The 26,668-nt window shown below is 39.3% G+C and overlaps 2 protein-coding genes across 2 annotated transcripts; both read left to right on the forward strand.

The window, feature by feature from the left end:
* Positions 1–1,964: 1,964 nt before the first annotated feature.
* Positions 1,965–6,848, forward strand: LOC310641482 (olfactory receptor 5AR1-like; the record flags this gene model as incomplete). The annotated part of the gene is made up of 3 exons (XM_083364575.1): positions 1,965–2,099; positions 2,193–2,435; positions 5,910–6,848. The coding sequence occupies 3 exons, from the start codon at positions 1,965–1,967 to the stop codon at positions 6,846–6,848; spliced, it is 1,317 nt and encodes a 438-aa protein (XP_083220701.1).
* A 6,482-nt stretch (positions 6,849–13,330) lies between these two features.
* On the forward strand, positions 13,331–23,911 carry LOC310641543 (uncharacterized protein; the record flags this gene model as incomplete). The annotated part of the gene is made up of 3 exons (XM_083364700.1): positions 13,331–13,432; positions 17,415–18,368; positions 22,943–23,911. 3 exons carry the CDS (start codon positions 13,331–13,333, stop codon positions 23,909–23,911), a joined length of 2,025 nt encoding a protein of 674 aa, XP_083220826.1.
* Positions 23,912–26,668: the final 2,757 nt, after the last annotated feature.

A 26,668-nucleotide genomic window follows, 5' to 3' on the forward strand; every position in this document is an offset into this window, starting at 1 on the left:
AAGGCTCTTCCCCTGGTCGTTGATGACGGCCTCCAGGCAGGCTGAAAAAACAACCTTACACCTAATGGATAGGGATGTCCAATTAACATTTTCTCTTCTCCTCCTTGGGAATGGCAGAATCCAGAAAGAGGGGTGTGAGATTTGGGAATATACAGATAGAGATTTAGGAATGGGATATAAATGGATTCTGACACCCGGTGCCAGTTGTCAGCCATATTTTGGTGTCATTTCAAGGAGGCAGTGTGTTTGCCAAATTAGATTTGGCACAGGCCTACCAACAGCTGCTGGTAGACAAGGCCATGGCAACCGCCCAAACCATTGTCACCCATTGGGGGGCCTTCAAGGTCAAGTGCCTATAGTTTGGGGTGAGTGTAGCTCCAGGGATTTTCCAGGGAGTAATGGAGTGCATGCTCAAGGGCATTCCAGGGGTCTGCCCTACCTCAATGATGTACTCATTGCAGGGGAATCTGTAGAGGTACTGGCTAAACGGCTTAGAGCCGTCCTTCAGCGGTTCTACTCAGTGGGACTTGAAAAAAGAAAAGTGCAAGATTGGGGTAGAGACAACTCAGTTCCTGGGGTTCCGCATCGATGCTGGTGGACTCTGGTGGACTCAAAGCTGAAAGCAATTCAGCAGGCCCCAAGTCCAAAATCCAAGGGAGAGCTTTAAACCTTCTTGGGCCTTCTTAATTTTTATCTTGCATTCCTCCCACATAAGGTCACAGTGACAGAACCGTTACACTGGCTTTTAGACAAAAAAGCTCAGTGGCATGTGATGCATTACCATATGGGGTTGGGGCTTTGTTGAGCCATTTGTTGGCTGATGGAAGCAGTCTCCCATTGCCTACTATTCTAGGACCCTGTCATCTGCAGAGCACAATTACACACAGATTGACAAGGAGGCCTTGGCCATTGTGGCCGGAGTTAAAAAGTTCCGTGACTATTTGTATGGCCGCCACTTCATGGTCTTTAGAAACCACAAGCCACTTCTAGGGTTGTTCACTACGAGCAAGCAGACACCTCAGATTCTGTCTCCTCGAATGCTGAGGTGGTCTATATTTCTTTCAGCCTACAGCTACAGGCTGATTCATGAACTGGGCAAAGAAATGGACCCTGCAGACGGCCTTAGCAGATTGCCCCTGCCACACATGGAGCCAGATCCAGCTCCGGCTGCACACATCCTGGGTATACAGGATTTGCCAGAATCTCCTCTCCATGCTGGAGACATAGCTGCTGAGACAACAGCTGACAAAACACTTAGCCATGTGTTAAATTGGGTACACACAGGATGGTTGGACAAATGTCCAGGGCCAGAATTTCAGAGTTTCTTCATGAGGAGAGATGAGCTTTCAGTTCATAAAGGGTGCATTCTTTGGGGAAGTAGGGTCATAGTCTCCAGCTCTTTAAGGCCCAGAGTTCTTGAGTCTCTGCATGAAGGCCATCCAGGAATAGTCCGGATGAAGGCACTGGCGAGGAGCTACCTTTGGTGGCCAGGGCTAGATAAAGCTATCGAGGCCCAAGTACATGGTTGCTACACATGCCAACAATCCAGACCAGAGATGCCACAGGCCCCTGTTCACCAATGGTTCACACACATACACCGTGGTCAAGAATCCACATCAATTTTGCCGGGCCATTTCAGGGTCGACAGCCACTCTAAATGGTTAGAGGTTGTACCAGTTCCAACTATGACTATTGCCAGGACCATCCAGGAACTGTGCAAAATATTTGCAATACATGGGCTTCCAGATGTCTTAGTCTCAGACAATGGGGCTCAGTTCACTGCTTCAGAATTCCAGGCCTTCCTCAGGACAAATTTCATAAGGCACACCACATCAGCTCCCTTTCACCCAGCGTCGAATGGTCAAACAGAATACATGGTCCACACAACCAAGGAATCCTTGAAATGGATCATCACAGGGGATTGGCACCACAGACTGGCTGATTTCCTACTCTGCCAGTCCACAATGCCCTGCACTGCCATGGGCAAGAGCCCAGCTGAGCTCCAATGGGGCCGATGCTTGATCACCAAACTGGACAGGCTACACCCCAACAGAGTCGCCTCAGACATTGCACAGCCAAAGGCACCAAGAGGTTTACAAGTGGGTGACTGGGTTTGGACCCGGAATTACAGGCAAGGGGCTTTGTGGGTGGCAGCAGTGATTGTTAAGGTGTCAGGACCACTTTTCTATGAGGTGGTCCTGGAAGATGGGCGAGTCATTCACCGGCATATTGACCAGCTATGTCAGCGGCTAGTGGATCAGTCGCTGGCTCAGGACTCCCAAGAGCACCGAACACAGGGCCCACAAGACAGCAGTCTAACAGAGCAGCTTGCATGCTCCAACAGAACTCTTGCTCAAGAAGACGGGGGGATGGCTGTAGAAGAGTCTCCTCTGGAAACACAGACTGTATCCACTGATCATGACAGGCAAGCTGCAGTGAGAGACAGCCCTGCAGACTTTGCTGCACAATTGGACTTTGGTTTGGGCTGACTGGGACTGGCCAGCCAAAGGGACTCGAGTCAATCCAACTCCACTGAACCTCAGAGCCCTGGTCTACCCAGCCTGGCAGGCAAGCAGGTAGACTGGGAGATCCCTGCAACCCTTAGACGTTCTGAACAGTCAAGAAGGCCACCTAAATATCTGCAAGATTATATCAAACAATTGACAGTTTGAGGTGTCTAGGGGGAAGGAGTGTAATGTATTGGCCATAACTGTTTTAAATCACTTGCTTAATGTCTGATCACTTGCTTAATGTCTGACCTAGATTTCTATGTTATGTAACGTTTGCTGTTACTGAAAGCCAGACTTGCTGTTTCTAGGCTGATAATTAGGTTTGAGGCGGGAAACTGTTACTTTAAACCTATTGGCACTGCCTAGAGGCTAACCATATAAATAGCTGCACATAAGCCATTAGGGCTGCTTCTGTTCTGAGTTAATAAACTTGTTTGCTGTTTCAACACTTCGTCTCGCTTAATGCCTAAAGAACCGAAGATATAACAGTCACATTCTGAATTGCGGCTCATAACACTTATATTTAAAACGTCTTTCATTAAGGACTAAATAAAATTCACACAGTGCTGTAAAAACATGTTGGTCCAAAGGTTCCTAATAGAGAAAAAGCAGTTAACAACTTACAAAAGGAATTAGAAAAGGAAATATGAGAAAGAAATTAGATAAGAGAGTATGCAAATCCATGTAGGTGTCAACCTCATTTTGAGTGAAGATAGCTTTCCCCTCATCAATCAGAGCACTAAAGCTGATGGTGACTGCTGTCTTGTGGTTTCTTTGTGAGGAGCAACTATCTGGAGCACTTGTGGGTGATCTCAAGTTCTCTCCTTGTCTGGAGAGCAATTATCAAAGAGCTGGCTTGCTTTTCATTCTACCATGACTATCCATTCTGCTAACAGTTCCCCATTTCTTTCCTGGAATATCATTAAAACACTGGCAAATGCTAGGCTCGAGACATAGTATGAAGGTTATTTTCTTCATGAACCTATGAGCAGTCAAACATATCTGAGTTGTAGAATGATGTGATGGATTGTGTCTGTGAAGGGGGAGGTGGTGTGATGGAGTACAATAAAGTCACAGTTTTCCCAGGAGTGAGGAAGCACATTGGGGGGGAGAGGGGGAGGATGAGACAAGAGAAACACAGCCTGGAGCTAAATCAGAGAAAAAGGAAGAGAATTAGGATAGCCACTCCCTAGAATTTCCCAGGGTACATAGGTTAGGGTTAGAGTGAAAAAGTTAGACTAACTAGATTCTGTCTATATAACATCAGCAAATAAAGAGCTAACTTTGGCTGGATTGTTCAGTGTCACTCTTGGGCTGGACCTGAGAATTGTTGAGTTGTAGATTGGGACTCAAGGTGTTACTTACTTAATGAAAGACTCCAATTAAAACTATTACAACAAAGCATGAAAATGTAACCAATTATCTCCAGGATCTGGGGTATTGAAGTAAGTAAGGGACTATATCCCAAGTGATATGAAAAAAGATTTAGGATCTCTGCTTCTATTTACAAGTTTTGTAAGAGTAAAGAAGCCACTGCCTCAACTCCAGGTATGTTTGCTAATTCACAATAAGATTTATTCAGATGTTGAGTTTAGCCTTTACACAGTGCATATGGGGAAAATTACTGAGAAGTTTCTGAACTGTACTAAAATGAGAGACAGTCTTAGTTTTAGAGTTTCAATGCATTTATAATGATTTGTACCTTTCAGATATTAAAGCCTTCTTAAGACTTGATTCCAGATGGATTATTTTGCTATAGGAAGAGAGAAAATGCATAAATAAAAATTAATATAGATCAAATGACTAGTATCAGAAAGATTTGTTTAACAATACTGGCTCATCCTCACCTTAAGGAATTCTTATGTCCTTCCTGATCTAAGCATTACTAAGTTTAATTTAATCTAATAAAGTTGAATCTTTCTCATTTGAGACCCATGTAAATTTAAATAAGAATAAGACATCATCTAGAAGCAAAATTAGGAAAATGTATCAAAGAATGGCAGGAAATTGTTTGAACCATTGCCATGAATAAGGGAAGAGAAAGGCTCCCTGCCTTGTTGAGTATGGGGTGAATTGTCTAAGGGAGGTTTTCAGGATTTCCCAGTTGAATACCAGCCTCCAAGACGTGTGTCTATCCAAACACTATCTAAACTCCATCACGAGAAGTTTGGAAATTCTTTGTGGGGGGGAAACATATTTATGACAGACATTATGTCTTTTGAGGGAACATTACAACTAGGACACCAATTTTGCTATCTGTTTCAATAACTGTGATTTTTTTTTCTCTTTGGAAAATGTGTAAGATTTTATCTTCCTCCAGCTTCATTTATTAGGATATCTAAGGACTTATATGAAATTTATGAAATATATGAAATTTAACTAAACTGACAGAGAGGGTGTTATTGATCCTTCAGTTTCAAGATTTCATAAATAAACCAAATTATCATTAAAAGGCATCAGGCAGAGATTTGACATACAGAGCTTTTGGTTATCATGATGGATGATTTATATCAGTGGAGACTGCAGGAGAATGTATCCCTCTTAGTGCATCTACTTCTTTCAGTGGTTTTTTATATCAGTTTAATTAAATATCTCTAGCTCCTATATTTTTGGTTCCATTTAAAAAGAGTTAGAGCTATGAACACAGGCAAGAGACATTCTAGGTACAGAAAGGTATGTCACTTGGGAAATATTGATGGAAAAATTGTGTAAAAGCAAACACATATTTTATTGCACCATAAAAAGACATGAAATTCCATTTTGCTAGAATATTGAGAGCAAGGGAAACCAATAATCTTTTAATCTCTGGTGGAACCTGAAATTTGGTACCCAAAGAAACAAAACTGGGAAATGAATGTTGTGGAAATTTCATGTATTCTAGCATTGCCAACTTAGCATGTACCATTTGAAGGGAATATTGGGATAAATGGAATCTGAAACAGGAGATCTGGTACTTTCAAATCATCCCTCTTTCTAGGATATATTGCACACTTCCCAAATGGGTAGAAGAGGGAGAATTATGGTTGCTAGCAGACATAAATCTATTAAAATTTGACACATATGTTTATAGCAGAATGTCTGTTGTAGCAATGTATTAATCTGCATCCTTCACTTAACTGAAACAGCAAATGAAGTAAATATATTAGAATTTATCTCTAATATGTAGTCCCAAACTCTACATTTTTTAATAATAAACAAATGCATAATAAACAAATTTGACCAAGCAAATATGCTTTATACTGAGTTAAGCAGTAGTGTGGTCCCAATCCTTTTGAAAAAAATCTAAATTTTGTTGCATAAAGATAGGAACATGGTTGAATCTATAAGTAATATAATTTTCTCTCTCTTTACAAGGGATCAGAAAGAAAGCAAATCACCTGAACCAACCCATCTACTCAGGAAATCCTGGATAAAGGAAATGGTTCTGCCATTACTGAATTCATTCTTCAAGGATTCACGGATAATCCCAAAATGCAGCTGGTTCTTTTTACAGTTTTCTTCTTGGTTTATGTCATCACTGTATTAGGCAATCTGGGGATCATTCTGTTGATTTGCACTAAACCCCAACTTCACAAACCCATGTATTACTTCCTGGGTCATCTCTCCTTTGTTGATCTCTGCTGTTCCTCAACCATAGCGCCTAAAATGCTGACTGACTTATTAAGTGAAACTAAAAGGATTTCTTACAGTGGCTGTGTTACGCAGCTCTTTCTATTTGCTATCCTTGCAGATGCAGAATGCCTTTTGTTGGCTGTGATGGCTTATGATAGATATGTGGCCATCTGCAATCCACTCCTCTATCCAGCCATCATGTCCAAAAAGGCCTGCCAGAAAATTATCTCTATTGTGTACTTTACAGGCCTGATAGACTCAATGATACAAACTTCCTGTATATTCCAACAATCTTTTTGTAGTTCCAACATTATCAATCACTTCTTCTGTGATGAGCCTCCACTTCTAATACTCTCCTGTTCCAACACATATATTACTGAGATTGTGCTATTTACTATTGTTGGCTTTGGTGAAGCAAGCAGCGTTAGTATGATTCTTGTATCTTATGTTTACATTTTGGCTACAATCTTGAGAATGCACTCTGCTGTGGGCAGGCACAAAGCATTTTCCACTTGTGCCTCTCACTTGACAGCTGTTGGGATATACCATGGGACAATACTCTTCATGTACTTCCGACCAAATTCTAGTTACTCCATGGACCAAGACAAATGGGCCTCTATGTTCTACACAGTTGTGATCCCCATGCTCAATCCTTTGATATACAGCCTGAGAAACAGGGAGGTGAAAGATGCTGTGCCAAAATCTTTTGGCCGTATTTGGATTTGAATTGGGGGAAAAAATATTTCACAATAATTTGCATTTGAGGTGGGGGGACATATAGAACACATATCTTGAAGGCATGGTAAAATCAGTGGGGGATATGTGAATTTTTAAAGAATATAGCTGTAGAAAAAATTAATAGACAACTTAATACAACTCTCTACCGCTTTTGGAGAAGAGGAAATTCAGTGTAAAAAAGAATATACAGTACATTGTGTACTCTTGTTCTTTCAACTGTGTATACATGGAATTGCTCAATCCTATGAATAGTATCTTAATATAAAACATATATTATTTAAATATAATACAGTTCACCTATACAAGTCCCCACGACTGCCAAAGGCCACTATTTCAGTTTAATCAAAGAAACCTGGCACTTCAACTGGTTCACTCCTTCAGCCCCTTCCCACGACATTCACCCATAAAAAATGGTAGTTTGACACCAGTCCATCAGGGAAAAAAAGGTGGCAGTCATAAATCAAAATAATTTATTGTAGAAAGCACAGAATCAAAATGCTTTTATAACTATGGGCTTTAGAATTCAAAAGATTGAAGCACATATAATATTATACCATTACACATATGTAAATTAAATACTGTTGTTGGTTCTGAATTTGTCAAGTCATAAGCTATGAGGTAAACCAAGTATTTCAGACACACAGTTGTTCAGAGAGCAATACATCCTTTATTAGTTATGACAGAGCTTAACCCAGGCTGTGCCCAGCCACTGGGCACTATATATATATAGGCTGAGGAGAAATTTTTAATTGGGGTTTTTAAACGTACAGGGTCAATTTAATATTTTTTAATTTGGTTTTTAACTTTTGCATGTTGGATTTTTAATTCCCTGTAAACCGCCCTGAGTCCTCAGGGAAAGGGCGGTATATAAATGTAACTAAATAAATAAATATATGGATCTTTGGTTATTCGGGTTTTTCCCCGCGTAGAACTAAAGGTGTACCTTTAGTTCTACGCGGGGAAAAACCCGAATAACCAAAGATCCACATACAAACACCCGCGAAAACCTCAGAAAACAAATATATATATTTGGTTATTCGGGTTTTTTCCCGCGTAGAACTAAAGGTGTAGGGGCGACGTTTCGACGGAATCCCATCCGTCATCATCAGGCTGGTGGCTTCTGCTTCCTTCTTCTGGGAGAAGCATGTGGCTGTTTGTTCCTCTTTTTTAAACTGCCAGAGGGGGTGTGTTCTGTGGGTGGAGGTGTGCTCTGATTGGGTGGGGGAGTAAGTGTGTTCTGATTGGGTGGGAGTGTGTTTTGAATGGTGGGTGTGTTCTGATTGGGTGGGGGTGTGTTTTGAGTGGATGGGCTGGTCTCAGCTGCCAGCCTTAGACCTGAGCTGGTGAGTTGTGCTGCTTTTGTTCGGCTGCGTGTTTGTGGTGGTGCCATGTTTTTATAGTGGGTGTCAGTTTGCTTATTGTGTGGTTTGGAGGGGTTTAAAGTGGCTGATGTTGCAGCTGTAGTTAGGTTTCTGTTTTGTGGTTGTGCCTCGTTATCATTGTGGGTTCGGATTTGCTTTTTGAATGGTTGTGTGGTGGTGATGTCATGTGGTGTTATCATGAGTTTGGGTCTGTCATTCTTGGTGGTTGGGACTCGTCTGTCAATCAAGGTGGGTTTCCAAATGGTTGGTAGGCGAGAGGTATCATCTCGTTTGTTTATGCTGTGGGGGCGTTTTTCTATCTCAATGGCTTCTCTGATTATTCTGTTGTTAAAATGTTCAATTTTGGCGATAGTTTTGGTTTTTTTAAAATCAATTTCATGTCCCGTGGCTTCAAAGTGTTGGACCAGGGATGAAGTTTGTTCTCCTTTTCTGAGTGAGTTTTTGTGCTCTTCAATGCGTGCACTTATTCTTCTGTTGGTCTGTCCGATGTATGTGGTGGGGCAGGTGGTGCATGGGATTTCGTATACTCCTTGGTTTTCTAAGCCAATTATGTCCTTGGGGTTTCTTAGGATGGTGGATATTTTTCTGTCTGTGTAGAATGCTGTTTTGATGTTGTGTTTTTGGAGGACCTTGCTGATTCTGTCTGTGGTCCCTTTTAAGTATGGGAGGAGGGCTTTGCCATTTTCTTGTTCTCTGTCTTGGGTTTTTGTGGGTGTCTCTCTTCGGATTAAGTTGGTAATCGTGTTTCTTTGGAATCCATTGGCTGTTAGTACATTAGTGAGAGTGTGTAGCTCGGTTTTTTGGTGTTGTTCGTCAGCTAGGTGTTTTGTTCTGGAGATGAGTGTCTTGGCTACGGAGTTGATCTGTGCTGGGTGGTGGTGTGAGAGTGCGTTCAGTTAGCGGTTTGTGTGTGTTTTTTTATGGTAGATAGTGTGTCCTAGGGAGCCGTTGGATTTCTTGTAGACTAAGACATCAAGGAAGGGAAGTTGGTTGTTAGCTTCTGTTTCCATGGTGAATTGTATTTTGGGGTGTAGGCTATTGAGGTGTGTGAGGAAGTCATCCAGTTTTTCTTTGCCGTGTGGCCAGATTACGAAGGTGTCATCTACGTATCTGAGCCAGAGTTTGGGTTTGTGGTTGGATTTTTCTAGAGCGAGGGTTTCAAAGTGTTCCATGTAGAGGTTTGTGATGACAGGTGAAAGGGGTGATCCCATGGGTGCTCCTTCCATTTGTTTGTATCTTTGTCCATTGTAGATGAAGTATGTGTTAGATAGGCAGTGGTTGGTCAGATCTAGGATGTGTTTTGGGGGGTTGTATTTATTTAGGATAGCTGTCAAGGCTTCTTTGATTGGCACTTGGGTGAAGAGGGATACGACATCGAAGCTCACAAGTAGGTCACAGGGCTATAAGTTTAGTTTACTTATGATCTCTATGAATTGGAATGAATCTTGTACGTGTGAGGTGATGGAATTTGCGTAAGGCTGTAGTTGTTTGGCAAGAAATTTGGCTAGATTTTGTAGAGGTGAGCCTATGGAGCTGACTATGGGTCTGAGTGGGGTTCCTTCTTTGTGTATCTTGGGCAGACCATAGAGCTTAGGACATCTGGATGATTTTTCTCTGGGAATGATTGTTTTCTGGATCTCTTCACTGATGGGGGTGGCTTTTATTTTGGCTTTTGTGGTTTTTTCCAGGTAGGTGGTGGGATCTGTCTTGAGGAGTTTGTATGTGGAGTCTCAGAGTAGGTTGGATAATTTGGTATGGTAGTCAGATGAGTTCATTACCACCGTGGCGTTGCCTTTGTCTGCTGGCAGAATGATTATGCTGGTGTCATTTTTTAGGTTACAGTCCAACCCTCTAGCAGCAGCCAATAGAATGGAACCCATGCTTCCTGCCAAGGTAGACCAATTGCAAGGCTGGAGACGGTCTGTCTAGGTTTCAAAGGAGCTGTTGGCTCATGTGATGTAGTACCACAAGCTCAGTACATAACACTCCTTCCCCCTTGGGGGTTTTGGTCTGGAGGCTTCTGCTGCCACCCTGTCCGGATGCAACCTGTCCAGTTTAGTAATTAATCGTCTCCCCAAACAAAGCTCAGCAGGACTTTTACCTGTAGCTGTGCAGGGAGTGGAGTGCTGGCAAAGCAGAAAATCAGCCAATCTGTGATGCCAGTCACCTGTGATAATATGCCTGAGTGCATACTTTGTAGTCCTTACCATTTGTTCGGCTTGCCCATTCGACGAATGGTGGAATGGTGTAGATGTAGCGTGTCTGATGAGGTTAGCCCTGAGAAAAGCCTGAAACTCAGCAGCAGTAAATTGAGCCCCATTATCAGAAACCAGAATGTCAGGCAACCCATGTGTTGCAAAAGGTTTTCTCAGCACCTGGATGGTCCTAGCAGTAGTCATATTAGGAACTGGGGTGACCTCCAACCATTTTGATGGCTGTCTACAACTATCAAGAAAAGTTGTCCCTAAAAAGGCCCAGTATAATCAATGTGAACCCTGGACCAGGGGGTATGTGTTTCTTCCCACCTGTGAACTGGGGCCTGAGACATTTCAGGCCGAGATTGCTGACAAGTATAGCAACCATGAACTTGATCCTCTACAGCCTTATCCAGACCAGGCCACCAAAGATAGCTTCTAGCTAAAGCTTTCATCCTTACAATGCCAGGGTGGCCTTCATGTAGAGATTGTAAGACTCTATCCCTCAATGAGGTGGGAATTACAACCCTGTTGCCCCATAAAATGCAGCCCTTCTGAGCAGACAACTCATGTCTCCTGACAAAATAACTTTGGAATTCTGATCCTGGACTTTTTTCCAGCCAACCCGTGTATACCCATGACAAAACCCTGTTCAAAATTTTATCTGAGGCAGTTTCAGCAGCAATATCCCCACCGTGAATGGGAAATTCAGGTAAATCCTGAATAGACAATATTTTAGCAGCAGGTGCAGGGTCAGGCTCCATTAGTGGCAGTGGCAGTCTGTTTAGGCCATCCGCATGGCCCATTTCCTTCCCTGGTTTATGAAGTAATAATAATAATTATTATTATAAGTTGGAAGGGACCTTGGAGGTCATCTAGTCCAACCCCCTGCTCAGGCAGGAAACCCTATACCATTTCAGGCAAATGGCTGTCCAGTCTCTTCTTAAAAACCTCCAGTGTTGGAGCATTCACCACCTCTGGAGGCAGGTTGTTCCACTGGTTAATTGTTCTAACTGTCAGGAAGTTTATCCTTAGTTCTAGGTTGCTTCTCTCCTTGATTAGTTTCCATCCGTTGCTTCTTGTCCTGCTTTCAGGAGCTTTGGAGAATAGCTTGACTCCCTTTTCTTTGTGGCAGCCCCTGAGATATTGGGACACTGCTATCATGTCACCCCTCACCCTTCTGTTCGTTAAACTACACATACCCAATTCCAGCAACCGTTCCCTATATGTTTTAGCCTCCAGCCCCCTAATCATCTTTGTTGCTCTTCTTTGTACCCTTTCTAGAGTCTCGACATCTTTTTTACATCATGGTGACCAAAACTGGATGCAGTATTCCAGGTGTGGCCTTACCAAGGCATTGTAAAGTGGTATTAGTACATGCAAACTAGCACTGTGTTGGTTTGTTTGTCTGCTGCAGCACACTGCTGGCTCATATTGAAGTGATTGTCTACTAGGACTCCGAGATCCCTCTCACAGTTACTACTATTGAGCAAGGTACCACCTATACTATACCTGTGCATTTGATTTTTCCTGCCTAAATGTAGAACCTTACTTTTTTCACCACTGAATTTCATTTTGTTAGATAGTGCCCAGTGTTCGGGTTTAAGTAACTTAAAAGTGTATGCAGATAAAAATATGGACCACCTTAACATTCTGGGTGATAGTATGTGAGGAGTTTGTTTGTCTGTTGTAAACAACCCCAAAAGAGGTTTGTGATCTGTGTAGACAGTAAAATCCCTACCATGAAATCATGAAATTTTTTAACACCTGCCACTATGGCCAAGGCTTCCTTATCAATCTGTGCATAATTATGTTCAGCAGATGATAAGGTTCTAGAATAAAAGGCGATGGGAACTTGTGTCCCATTTCTCTCAATGTGACTCAGAATTGCCCCCACCCCATAGGGAGATGCATCACATGCAAGACAAACTGGTTTAGACTCAATGTAATGAGTGACAGTAGATTTTTCAGATAGGAGACTTTTCAAAGTTTGGAAGCTTTTTTCATGCAAAGGCAACCACTTCCAAGGGGCTTTTTTATCAAGTAGCCTGTGTAGGGGCTCTGCAATTGCAGCCTTATGAGGTAGAAATGTGTGATAAAAATTTAGGAGGCCCAAAAACGCTTGCAGCTCTCCTTTTGACTTTGGCCTTGGAGCCATTTTTATGGCCTTCACTTTTGAATCTGCGGGGTGGATTCCATTAGCATCTATACGGAACCCCAGAAACTCCATGGATGAAACCCCAATACTACATTTGTTTTTCTTCAATTTGAGGCCCGCTATGCGAAGCCTCTGCAAAACAGCCCTAAGCCTATTGGCCAACACTTCAGCGGATTCTCCGGCAATGAGAACATCATCAAAATAGGTGTCCTTGAAAACTGGAACAGGCTGGTTCTCAAACCTCTGATTTCCATCAAACCTATCAACCTTCTCCCCTCTTACCTCTACTCTCTACATTCCAATTGCTCCCCTCCTCCCCCTTAACAATTTATGACAGGATGCCAACAAAGCACAGAGCTGAAGATGGAAGATCTCACAACCCCACCCTATCTTTTTTTTTAAGATTTCAAAATAACATTATTTTCCCATGGGAAAGAGTCTTATAATTAATTCCAAAGTCTTATTTTAAATCCATCTGGATCTTTAAACCCATTTGTAATTTTCCAAAAACAAGGAAGAAGCAGGAACAAGAGTCACAAGTTGTAAAGCCAGTCGTCCCTAACAAAAACTGCAAACAAAGCTGCTACCTAATTCATACAACTGGCTGTAATCACTCATGTCTTTGTCAAGTGAGGAGTATCACTGAGGACCATAGTTCTGCTCGCCTCTGTAAATGTCTAGACCTGGAGCTTGGGGACTGTGCCTCATCATCTGGCTGCTCCAGCTAAACAGGAGATGCCTGTGATTGATCAGTCTCAACTAAATCCTAGCTTATTGGATCCTGAGGCTAACGTCCTAAAACACATGGTCATCTGCAGCAACATTGTCAGATTCCAGGTCAGAGTCATGTTCTGAATTGTGGCGCATAACACTTGTATTTGAAACTTCTGTCATTAATGGCTGAGCAAAATTCACATGGTTCTTAAAATGTGTTGATCCAATGGTTTGGAATAGCTGAAAAACAGTGAACAAGCAACTTCTAAAAGTAATTAGAAAATGAAATATGCAGAAGTAATTAGAAAAGAAAGTATGCAAATTCATGTAAGTATTGACCTCAGTTTGAGTGAAGATAGCTTTCCTTCATTTCCCAGAGCTCTACAGTTGATGGTGACTGCTGTCTTGTGGTCTCCTTGTGAGGAGCAATTATCTGGAGCACTTGTGAATGATCTCAAGTTCTCCCCTTCTCTGAAGAGGAATTAGGAAATACCTGCCTGCTCTTCATTCTGCCAAGTTATTAGCTCTGCTAACAGTTTGAATTTCTTCCCTGGAAGACCACTAAATGCCTGGCAAATACTATGCTGGAGATATAATAAGCACATTATGCTGCTTCTGAATTTATGAGCAGCCAAACCTGTTTGAGTTGTAGATTGGTGTGATAGATTTTGTCTATGAATTGTGTGATGGACAAACAACAGTTTCCCAGGAGAAAGGGAGCGCATTCTGGGGGGGAGGGAGAGAAAAGAGTCAACACAGCCTGGAGCTAGACCAGATAAAAGGGAAGAGCATTAGAATAGGTGCTCCCTAGAATTTCCCTGGGTATATGGGTTAGGGTTAGAATGGGATAGAGTTAGACTAACTAGATTCTGTCTATGTGGTGTCAGCAAATTAAAAAAACGAACTTTGGTTGGATTGTTCCATCTCCTTCTTGGGCTTGACCTGAAAATTGTTGAGTTGTAGATTGGGTCTCAAGGTGTTATTTACTTAATGATAGACTCCAATTAAAACTATTACAACAAAGCATGAAAATGTAACCACTTATCTCCAGGATCTGGGGTATTGAAGTACGTAAGAGACTATATCCCAAGTGATATGAAAAGACATTTAAGATCTCTGCCCCTATTTATCAGTTTTGTAATAGCAAAGAAGCCACTGACTCAACACCAGGTATGTTTGCTAATTGACAAAAAGATTTACACTAGTGTTGAGGTTAGTCTTTACAAACAGCATATTTATATTAACTCCATATGGAAAATGTTACTAAGAAATTTGTAAACCATAATAAAATCTGAGACAATCTTAGTTTTAGAGTTTTAGTGGATTTACAAAAGTTTGTACTTTTCAGATATTAAAGCCTTCTTAAGACTTTATTCTAGATGGATCATTTTGCTGTAAGAAGAAAAATTGCATTTGTTGCAAGAATCCTTTCAACAGAGTCCCAGGATGTAGAGAAAGCCTCAAAAATAAGAATTAATGCAGATGAATTTCTGATACTTTCTGACTAGTATCAGAAAGATTCTTTTAATAAGACTGGCTCATCCTCATCTTAAGGTATGCTTTCTTCTTGAAAGTCTGATCTAAGCATTACTAAGTCTAATTTAATCTAATAAAGTTGAATCTTTCTCATTTCAGAGCCAAATAAATTTAAATAAGAATAAGACATCATGTAGAAGCAAAATTAGGCAAATGTATCAAAAAATGGCAGGAAATTGTTTTGGACTATTGTCATGAAAAAGGGAAGACAAATGCTTCCTGTCTTGTTGTCTATGGGGTGAATTGTCCAAGGGATTTCCCAGTTGAAGACCAGCCTCCAGGGCTTAAGTCCATCTAGACACCATCTATACTCCATCATGAGAAATTTGGACATTCTTTGTGGAGAGGAAAACCCATATTTATGACAGACAGGATGTCTTTTGAGGGAATATTATACTTATTTTTTTTAATTTTTTTTTTAAATTCCATTTATATCCTGCCCTTCTCCGAAGACTCAGGGCGGCTTACAAGCTTAGCAGTAGCCTTCATTCTATGTATATGCCTGCTTATTAGGGCTTTCACACAAACCCCAAGCGGCATTATTACAAAGTCAGTTTATTGCCCCCAACAATCTGGGTCCTCAGGGTATCCATTTTGCTATCTGTTTTAATAAGTGTGATTTCTTTACTCAGAAAGCTCATAAAATTTTATCCTCCTCCAGATAAAGAATATTCTAAGGGCTTCTTCTTGACAACAATCATTCAGACCACCAAAACCTGTTTTTCTTTAGAGGAGGTGTTGTGAGGTTCTTTATTAAGAATAATCTCAGCCAAAGTATTTCATATTTAACCAAACTTACAGAGAACGCTTTATTGTGCCTACAGCTTCAAGATTTCATAAATTAAACAAATTACCTTGAAAAGGTATCAGGCACTGATTTGACATATAAATCTTTTGGTTATCATGATGGATGATTTATACCAGCAGAGACATCAGGAGGATGTAGCCTTCTTGGTGCATCTACCTCTTTTTACATCGTTGGCTTTTTACATCATTGATCATGAAGAGATGATCAAAAGTTGCACTCTAGAAATGATATTATCATATGTTAAATTAACATTTCAATTTAATATCATTGAAACATTGGTCTAAATTATTTATTTATATCTTTTTTAAAATTTTTACCAATAACTCAAGTTGGCAAACATATCCAACTCCCTTCCTCCTGTTTTCCCCACAAAAAACAACCCTGTGAGGTGAGTTGGGCTGAGAAAGAGTGACTTGTCCCTGATTATTAAACAGGCTAATCAAATATATCTACCTCCTATATTACTTGGCTTCATATAAAAAGAGGTTCAATAATGAACACAGGCAAGAGACACCCTAGATGTAAGGTTCTGCCTCAACTTATCCTACCAGAAAAGCATGACTCTTGATACAAGCGTTATTTCAAAAGGATCTTTTACTGAGAAAGTGATTGCAAAGAAATCAAGTGGAATCTGAAGTTCCCGTGGGAAACGTTAAGCTAAATTTTCCACTATCCAAACCCCAACCCAATGCTCCAGTCCATCAGGAACCAATCCACGGGCATGAAGATGTTGTGAGAACTCTGAGCCAAAAAGGTGATAATGAGGGGGTTTTTTGGTGCCGCACTCTTGCTAGAAGGTTGGATTTAGCTAGAAAGGAGTCGAACCAGATACCCTGAGGGCTCATTCCCCCTCCCCAATTCCCATGCAGATACATCAAAGGGAGAGTAGAAACATCCTCAATCCCGAACTCACACTGCCCTGCCTCAGAATGGAAGTGTTCTGGTAGGGTCCTGACAACTCATTATCACCTTTCGGCTCGGAGTTCTCACAACATTTTCATGCCAGCGGATTGGCTCCTGATGGACAGGGACACTGGGGTGGGGGTGGGCATTGGGGTCCCACATAAAGGTGGGAAATATGGAAGGAAAATTGTGTAAAAGCAAACACATGTTTTATTGCACCATAAAAGGACATAAAATTCAATATTGCTAGAATATTAAGAGCAATGGAAACCAAGAATCTTTTAATGGCTGGTTAAACCTGAAATCTAGGGGGAAAAACCAAAAAAAAACCCTGTAAAATGGATGGTGTGAGAATTTCATGTACCCTACTACTGCCTAATTATCAACTACTGTTTGAAGGTAGAATTGGCATAAATGGAATCTGAAAAGGAGTTCTGGCACTTTAAAATCATCCCACTTTCCAGGATATATTGCACACTTTCCAAATGAGTGGAAGAGGAAGAATTATGGTTGCTAACAGACATAAATCAATTACAATTTGACACATACATTTATAGCAAAATATCTACTGTGGCAATCTGCATCCTTCACTTAATTGAAACAGCAAATGAAGTAAATTTATTAGAATTTTATATATATTCTCAAATACTACTTTTTTGCATAGTAAACAAATTCCATCTAGCAAATATGCTGTATGCTGAGTTAAGTAAGTAGTATTGTACCAATGCTCTTGAAAAAATCCAGATTCTTGTTGCATAAAGATAGGAACATGGTTGAATCTATAAGTAATATAATTTTCTCTCTCTTTACAAGTGATCAGAAAGACAGCAAATCACCTGAGCCAACCCATCTACTCAGGAAATCCTGGATAAAGGAAATGGTTCTGCCATTACTGAATTCATTCTTCAAGGATTCACGGATAATCCCAAAATGCAGCTGGTTCTTTTTACAGTTTTCTTCTTGGTTTATGTCATCACTGTATTAGGCAATCTGGGGATCATTCTGTTGATTTGCACTAAACCCCAACTTCACAAACCCATGTATTACTTCCTGGGTCATCTCTCCTTTGTTGATCTCTGCTGTTCCTCAACCATAGCGCCTAAAATGCTGATTGATTTATTAAGTGAAACTAAAAGGATTTCTTACAGTGGCTGTGTTACGCAGCTCTTTCTATTTGCTATCCTTGCAGATGCAGAATGCCTTTTGTTGGCTGTGATGGCTTATGATAGATATGTGGCCATCTGCAATCCACTCGTCTATTCAACTGTCATGAACAAAAAGGCCTGCCAGCAAATGATCACTATTGCGTACTTTGCAGGCCTGCTAGATTCAATGATACAAACTTCCTCTACATTCCGGCTATCTTTCTGTAGCTCCAATGTTATCAATCACTTCTTCTGTGATGAGCCTCCACTTCTAATACTCTCCTGTTCTGATACCTATATTAGTGAGATTGTGTTATTTACCTTTGTTGGCTTTGTTGAAGCAAGCAGCATTGGAATGATTCTTGTATCCTATGTTTACATTTTGGCTACAATCTTGAGAATGCGCTCTGCAGAGGGCAGGCACAAAGCATTTTCCACCTGCGCCTCTCATTTGACAGCTATTGGGATATACCACGGGACAATACTCCTCATGTACTTCAGACCAAGTTCTAGCTACTCCATGGATCAAGACAAATGTGTCTCTATGTTCTACACAGTTGTGATCCCCATGCTGAACCCTGTGATCTACAGCCTGAGGAACAAGGAAGTGAAAGTTGCTATGTCAAAATCTCTTGACCATATATGGATTTGGAAAGGAAGAAATTTTGTTTTACAATAGCTTGTTAGGGTGGCGATTTGAGAGGGAGGGACATACAAAAGATTTATCAAGAAGGTGTGATAAAATCACATTGAGGAATCAATCCTTCTTTCAGTCTTGGGGAATATGTGAATTTTTAAAGGATATGGCCCTAGAAAAATTTAATAGACAACTTAATAATAATCTGTACCACTTTTTTTTTAAAAAAAGAGGAAATTGAGGCAGGAAAGCATACATTTTATATTCTTGTTTTTTCAACTCTACATGAAATTGCTCAATCCTGTGAATATTATCTCAATAAAAAGCATAAGTTATTTAAGTATAATTCAACAATACAAGTCTCCACTTCTGCCAAAGGCCACCATTTCAGTTTAATCAGAGAAATTTGGCACTTTCAACTGGTTCACTCCTTTAGCCTCTTCCCACAATCTTCAGCCATAGAAATGATAGTTTTTAAAAGCAGTCCATTCCTAACAGTCATAAATCAAAATAATTTATGGTAGAAAGCACAGAATCAAAACACCTTTGTAACAATGGGGTTTAGCAATCACAAGACTGGAAACGTATATAATATTATACTATTTCATAGTGGTATAATAAATTAAGGGCTGTGTTGATTCTGAATTTGTCATGTCATAAGCAGCTCACTATGGAGTAAAACAAGTACTTCAGATATTTTTTTATTTAGCCATAATTACATTCTTTCTTTACAAGGTTAAAAATATCTAACTCCAAGATTTTTTTTTCTATATGGTAAAGGAGACTACCTGTTCAAATAGTCTACCCAAGACAATATTGATTATGATTTAGTTCTACAGTGGGGAAAGCTGTGAACAAAACTAGAATTTCCCTCTTGTATTGTACATGACTCCCTTATCAGATTCTATTTAACTATGATGGGAAGATATAGACATTTGATTTTCAGATGTTTTTACCATGCATAGCCTGTAGTGGCTGTTCAACCTTGTTCACATCTATCGCTCAAACTATTTCTGATCTCTTCATTATTTCCCTTCCCATATCTTCTTTCCTCCACTTTTAATCAGAAACAGGCAGAAGTCCTTTTAACTGATAGTCATGATGAATATTCTTATTTTCTCAGTATACTGAGTTCCACAGATGTGGGTCTAATCCTAGAGTTTTCAGATTTGAGCAATTGACAAGTAAAAGCGTGGTATTATGGAACACCCATAGACACTTTATACTATCCCTACTATAAACAGGTATGGGGTACTACGTGATTAGGATCCCACATTGCTAGAAAAGCTGCACCCATATGTGCTGATCCTTCCATGAATGTAAAGAATGATATATAGTTCCAGACTCACTCCCAGCTTATAGGAAAATACCAAGTAAAGGTTCTCCACTCCCTGATTACATATATCCTCTTCTGTTTCTTGATATAGATCTGTATGCATTCTTTGGAAAATAAAACACATAGGTTTAGTGGCTGTTGCCAATTCCATGTTGCAGCCCCCCCCCAACCCCCCAGCAATGCTCAGTTCCAATGTTTGATGTTGGACGTCAGAGTTTTAGCACCTCTGATTTCTGGCTCTCACTTCTTAATGCAAGATCGGCCAGTAATAAAGCTTGCCTCATCCATGTGACCAAATTGATTTTACAACCTTCTTTGCAGCACTTATTAAGTGAATCACCACAATAGTTCACCATGGGTGCAGTTTTGCCAAAAACTGGAAATAAATCCCAGTTTCAGCAAAACGGTTGTCAAATGTTTCATATGGCTGTAAGTCACTGCAAACAGGCATAAATGCAGCCCAGTTGCCAAGTACCCAAAGTGCAGTCAGGTGACTGAAGAGGGAGAGGTGACCATCAGAACATCAAATCCAAGTCATAAGTACCCCCAAGATAGATCTGTTGGAATTTTGAATGGCCTTTAAGTGACCAGTCATAACTCAAGGACTACCTCTGCCATTAGTGGGATGATGGAGATGACATTAGTGCTAGAGAGTTTAATTTAATTACATAGTACAGCCATCAAAAAGAAACTTTAAGATGAATTTTACTTTTTATTCTAACACTCCTCCAATTAAAACTATCACCAGAAACTGTGAAAATGCAACCACTTATCTTCACCATCTGGAGTATTGAAATGCACCAGGGATATTATCCCAGGTGGGATGAAAACACATATAAGATCTCTGCCCATATTTGCAGGTTTTGTAAAAGCAACAAAGCCGCTGACTTGACTCCAGGTATGTTAATTTAGAAAAAGATTTATGTTTGTGTTAAACTTAGACTTTTTGCCATTTTTTCTTCCTTTCTTCTTAGTGTTTTCCCTGTAAGTGCAGGACATGCTTTTTTTTCCAGATCAATGGAGTGTGTTGATCCATTGATTGCAACAAGAACTGACCCACAAGCTTGTACTTGAGCCTCACATTGTGCGTTGAGTGAGTGACTAACCCAAAGTCACCCAGCCAGTTTTCATGCCTAAAGCAGGAGTAGAAATCAGAGTCTCCTGGTTTTTAGCCTGGGGCCTTAACCCCTAAACTAAATAGGATGTCCCTAGACTTTTTGCCATTACACACTGCATAGTTATATTAACAGTAACAATTCACATGGAATCCTAAGACGTATCGTATTAAAGAGAAAGCTTAAATTTTGATCTTCAGTGCATTTATGATTTTTCACAATGTCAAGGTTTTGAATACTTCTTATTGGTTAATTCAATTTCTCACTGTCTAATCTCAGCTTTGCATATCATAATGCCTCTATAAGAAGAGAATTTGATTTCCATGTTTAACAGAAGATAGTAAAGTTACTTTCACTTAAAGGTAAACAGAGAGTAAACTGAAGCTACTGATAACACTCTTCATGATTTGAAATGTATCAGAAAGAGTTTTTAACTTCCCATTATTAAACAATATATCAGGTTATATATCGAAGTCCATAAACCTTTAAGTAAAGTTGCAATGGACTTAAGCTTCTCATTTAATTTTTTGTTATTCCATTTCTTGCTAAAAAAAGCACAAGTATATTAATTGGCTTCTTTTGATCAGATATTTGTGTGGTGGCCAGTTTTGATATAACGATAAAGTGAGAACTAAGAAAACAGTTTTATTTATCATATTTGTATGGCTACCCATCTCATACAACAATGAATTTCAAAAACAAAATAATTGAGTTTAGGGAAATGGTTTAACACGACTCAATTTTCATTCCAATCTTTTTCTGTACTGTAAAGGTCTAAGCGTCAATGTGCAATGACTTCACATGTGGATTTGTCCTTTCCATACAGTGTGCATGCTATTTGAGGGTATTGCTCATGGGTCTCCCACCTAAGAAGACTACTTTTCGAATCACTCTACTTTTGACCTCCTTTGTTACAATGCAGTTTAGGAGAAAGTTGGCAATAAGACATAAACACAACTTTGCAATCAAAGCAAATAGCATCAAAATTCATGCATCAATGGAAGTCAGGACTGCAAAAGGAATCAACTGAGGTTACTGTCCCCAAATAAAAGAATGTTTAGGTATTCCTTATAGAACCACTGTTTCTGTGTAGTTCATTTCCCAACTTTAAGGGGTCATTGTAGGAGCACCATAAGTATTTTTCATGTCAACAATCAACAATCAACTCTGCTTTCTATCATCATTAGCATTGTGCCAATATTATGTCATAAACTCCAAATGGAATTGAAGCAAACACTCTGTAATGCTACTTATTGAATTTTGTTTAATGCTTTTCCTGTTTTAATATATTTTAATAGACCCTAAACAATAAAATGGGGAAATGAATTGGATGGGAAATTCACCAACTATATTTCTGGTCAACTCCTACTCTACTGAAAAGGGAGCTGAAATAAACAGGAATCTAGCATTAAGTCCCCTTTTCCAGAATATAATGGAAGGTTTCTAAATTGGGGAATGGAAAATAGAGACTGCTTCAGCTAGAAATATATTACAGTATAGTTTACAGCAATAGATATAGCAAAATTGTGGTACATTATTCTGTAGCTTTCACTTACATGGCAGTGTGTAAATGAGTTTGTATATAACAAGCTTCATACTGAATTTTCATCAACTAGGTTTTTTTTAAAAAAGTATTATTCTATATAATAAAAGTTTTCTTGCTAGCAAATATATATATATATATATATATATATATGTGTGTGTGTGTGTGTGTGTGTGTGTGTGTGTGTGTGTGTGTAGATCTAGAGTCCCGGGTTTCTTCCCGCGTTCCTTTCATCTTCAGAAAGTTGTGGCGACGTTTCGACGAAATCCCATCCGTCATCATCAGGCCGGAGTGTTCCTCCTGCTGCTTCCAGGAGCAATGCGTGGTCTGGCTGTTCCCTTCCTGGAACGCGGGAAGAAACCCGGGACTCTAGATCTACACATACAGACACCCGCGAGAATCTACGAAAACATATATATATATATATATATATATATATATATATATATATATATATATATATATATATATATACATACAAAAAATGTTTAGTTGTTTTATGAAGAGAGAAACATGAATGAAGCCCTGAATAATGCAATTTTCTTTGCCCTAACCAAGGATCAGAAAGGCATTTCAGGATCAGCTAAAATCATGAACCCAGTGCCCACAGAGAAAAATCATGGACAACAAAAATGAATCTCTCATTACTGAATTCATTCTTCAGGGATTCACAGGCAATCCTGGAATGCAGTTTTTACTTTTTACGATCTTCCTCTTTGTTTATGTCATTGCTGTGTTAGGGAATGTTGGGATGATTCTGTTGATTTGCACTAAACCCCAGCTTCACAAACCCATGTATTACTTCCTGGGCAACCTCTCCTTTGTTGATCTCTGCTGCTCTTCAGCCATTTCTCCAAAAATGCTGGTTGACTTGTTGGTTGAAGGAAAAAGAATTTCATTTGGTGCTTGTGTTACACAGTTCTTTCTGATTGCTACATTTGCAGATACAGGGTGTGTTTTGTTGGCTATGATGGCCTATGACAGATATGTGGCCATCTGCAATCCACTTCTCTATCCAGCCATCATGTCCAAAAAGGTCTGCCAACAAATGATTGCTGTTGCATATTGCATAGGCCTAATGGATACAACAATATATACATCCTCAATATTTCGACTGATATTCTGCCGGTCAAATGTTATTAATCATTTCTTCTGTGACATACCTCCACTCTTAATGATCTCCTGTTCAGATACATACATCAGTGAAATAGTGATACTTGTCATTGCTGCCTTTGTTGAAGTAAGCAGCATAGCTATGATTCTTGTATCCTATGCTTCTGTTTTGAGTACAGTCCTGAGAATGCGCTCTGCTGAGGGTAGGCACAAAGCGTTTTCCACCTGCAGCTCTCACCTGACAGCTGTTGGCATATACCACGGGACAATACTCTTCATGTACTTTCGGCCCAGCTCCAGCTATTCCATGGACCAAAACAAATGGGCCTCATTGTTCTACACAGTTGTGGTCCCCATGTTCAACCCTCTCATCTACAGTCTGAGGAATAAGGAAGTGAAAGACGCTGCAATCAAATCTGTGGGCAACATATGGATTTTTAAAGGGAATAATCCTAGATACATTTAATGGACAACTTCATTACAATCATTGCCATTTCCAAAAACGAAGAACATCAGTAAGGAAAAGAATATATTTGCTAGCAATCAACAAGGAGAAGGTTCGTGATAAGCTTAAATCACAATTATGATTTTTACACATCACAGCATCAAAAATCTTTATCACTATGGATAGTAAAAATCAGAAGTTTGTAAATTTCATACAACAGTGGTTCTCAACCTTTTCTTTACCACCAACCCCCTTAAACTCAATATTTAAATCATAACATTTTTCCAACCTTCGTGGACCCCCTGTGATGACATCACACCTCCCCAGGGGTCTGCAGACCACAGGTTGAGAACCACTGTGATACAATATTATGTAATCTAACTATAAATATCATATTAGCTCATAGTTCAACAAAAATAGAGTTTGTGGTTGGTTCTGAATTTTCAAATTTATAAGCTGCTTAATATGCTTATATCTCTGTGAATATTTAATATATAGCTTTAGTTATTATCTTTACAAACTTAAAAATATCCAAATCCAGTTTGGTTTTGTAGAAAAGGAGATCCACCTTTTCAATTAACCTTGCCTAACTAGGGCAATACGGTTTATGATTTATCTGATTTGGAGTGATCAAGGAACTCATAAATGCCCTGAGAAAAGCACTTGGTAATAAATGACTTTGTTTCATGATTGCTGTTTCTAAAGAAGAATATTAGTGAAAATCAATATTTTTGTACAGTTTTTTTAAAGCTTGACTTCTATGTTCTCGTCCTTTTGAAGATTATCATATATTAATTGGGTGCAGATTAATATTGTAAACAATCATGCTACTGTATCATAAGTCTGGTATTTTATCCAGATGTTTTTTGGATCCATGATTATCACATTTGCAATGTTAATAATAGCTATTTCCATATTATTTCAATAGTAAAATCAAACACATATTCAGCTAGGCTTATCCAATCTGGGAACGTGGTGGCTCAGTGGGTTAGGAAACTGAGCTTGTCGATCAGAAGGTCAGCAGTTTGGCAGGTCGAATCCCAAGTGCCGCGTAACAGAGTGAGTGCCTGTTACTCATCCCAGCTTCTGCCAACCTAGCAGTTCGAAAGCACGTAAAAATGCAAGTAGAAAAATAGGGACCACTACAGTGGGAAGGTAACAGCGTTCCGTGCGCCTTTAGCGTCTAGTCATGCTGGCCACATGACCATGGAGACGTCCTCAGACAAGCACTGGCTCTTTGGCTTTGAAATGAAGATGACCACTGGCCCCTAGAGTCAGAAACGACTAGCACGCATGTGCAGGGAAACCTTTACCTTTACCTTTATCCAATCTATTGCCAGGAAGGCTTGGGTTTATTGGATTTGGAATTCAACACACCCAGAAGGGAACCAGAATGAAGAAAGATACAGCATACTAAATATTATACCATTATCCTTTTAATAAAAACCTTTTAACAATTTTGACTGGAATGAGTTTTCTATTTCTTTAGGGTTAGTTTTGAATGTATATTATTCTTTATAGGAAAATTGATGCCAAAAGGGATAAAGACAATTTCTGATTAAATTAATATGGAACTTTGCAACTAGCAGAAACTTTTAAGGTTTATATTTTAGTCCAGTCTATTCATTAATTCTATTTTTTTCTTAGAAATGTGTTTCGTAGAATGCATTTTCCCCATCATTCATTGAAACTGTGTGATGTTAAGTTCAGGACACATAGAATTTGCCCACCCCAAAATCAGTGTGTTGTATAAAGATTATACAAATTTATGTACAGTGAAGTACTTGGTGGCATCAAAGAAATTTCAGCTTTTGTAATAAGGAAAAAACAGAACACTATTAATAAACCTTTGAGAGATTACATTGGGTATTCATACCATCTAAACCCTATTAATTTTATATAAAGGAAGGCTGTGGTTCATCTGGAATCTCTTAATCCAAAATTATCTGGAATCAACTGAAACAGAAGAGCGTTGAGTAAAAATACACCAAGAAAAAGATGTAGTGATGTTAAAATGTTAAGCACAAAAGTATTTCATCTGGAGTGATAGCTCAATTTAATAAATATCCAAACTGTAGTTCCCATTCTGCATATTTAAATATAAACATGGGCCCAAGGTAATTGCATCCTGGCCAACTTATCTGTATTAAATTAATGATTATATTGAAATCAAAGCTTAAAATTAAGTATTCACATTTGAAATCAGAGACTAGCTGCATCTACATTGAAATAAGTCAGTGTAAATTGTTGCTTACATCTGGATCTATTATAAAATCCATCCATTCTATAAGGCTATCTAATTATATTTATCCAGTTGCCCACCAAATAGTTTTCTCCTAGTGAAAGGATAGTAATGGTAGTAAAGGAGATTTAAAGTCAGTCTCTCGCTCACATATATACACTTAAACAAACCAAAACAAAACATATAAGTTTTATCAAACACCTCATATGCCAAATCTCTTCCAATCTGTATACTAATTCCCTCATTTTTCTAAAAAAAAGCCCTTAAATAATGACTTCTGTTAAACCTTGGCAAAGGATGGTTGATATAGGGTTTCTCCTTTTATATATATTTTATTGCTTTTAAAATAATAACACAAAAAGAAAAAAAGGGAATGAAGCCCAAAGACACATAAATTATCAAAAAAAACTGCAAATCAATCTTACCCATTTAATAAAATTCTTTCCAAAATTCACAGCTTCCAAAACTTTAAAATGGAAAGCCCAGTTCAATTGTCAAAGGCCTTCTCTGCAACTAAACAACTAAGAACCTCTTTT

Source organism: Vipera ursinii, assembly GCF_947247035.1.
Source record: "Vipera ursinii genome assembly, chromosome: 1".
NCBI lineage: Eukaryota > Metazoa > Chordata > Lepidosauria > Squamata > Viperidae > Vipera > Vipera ursinii.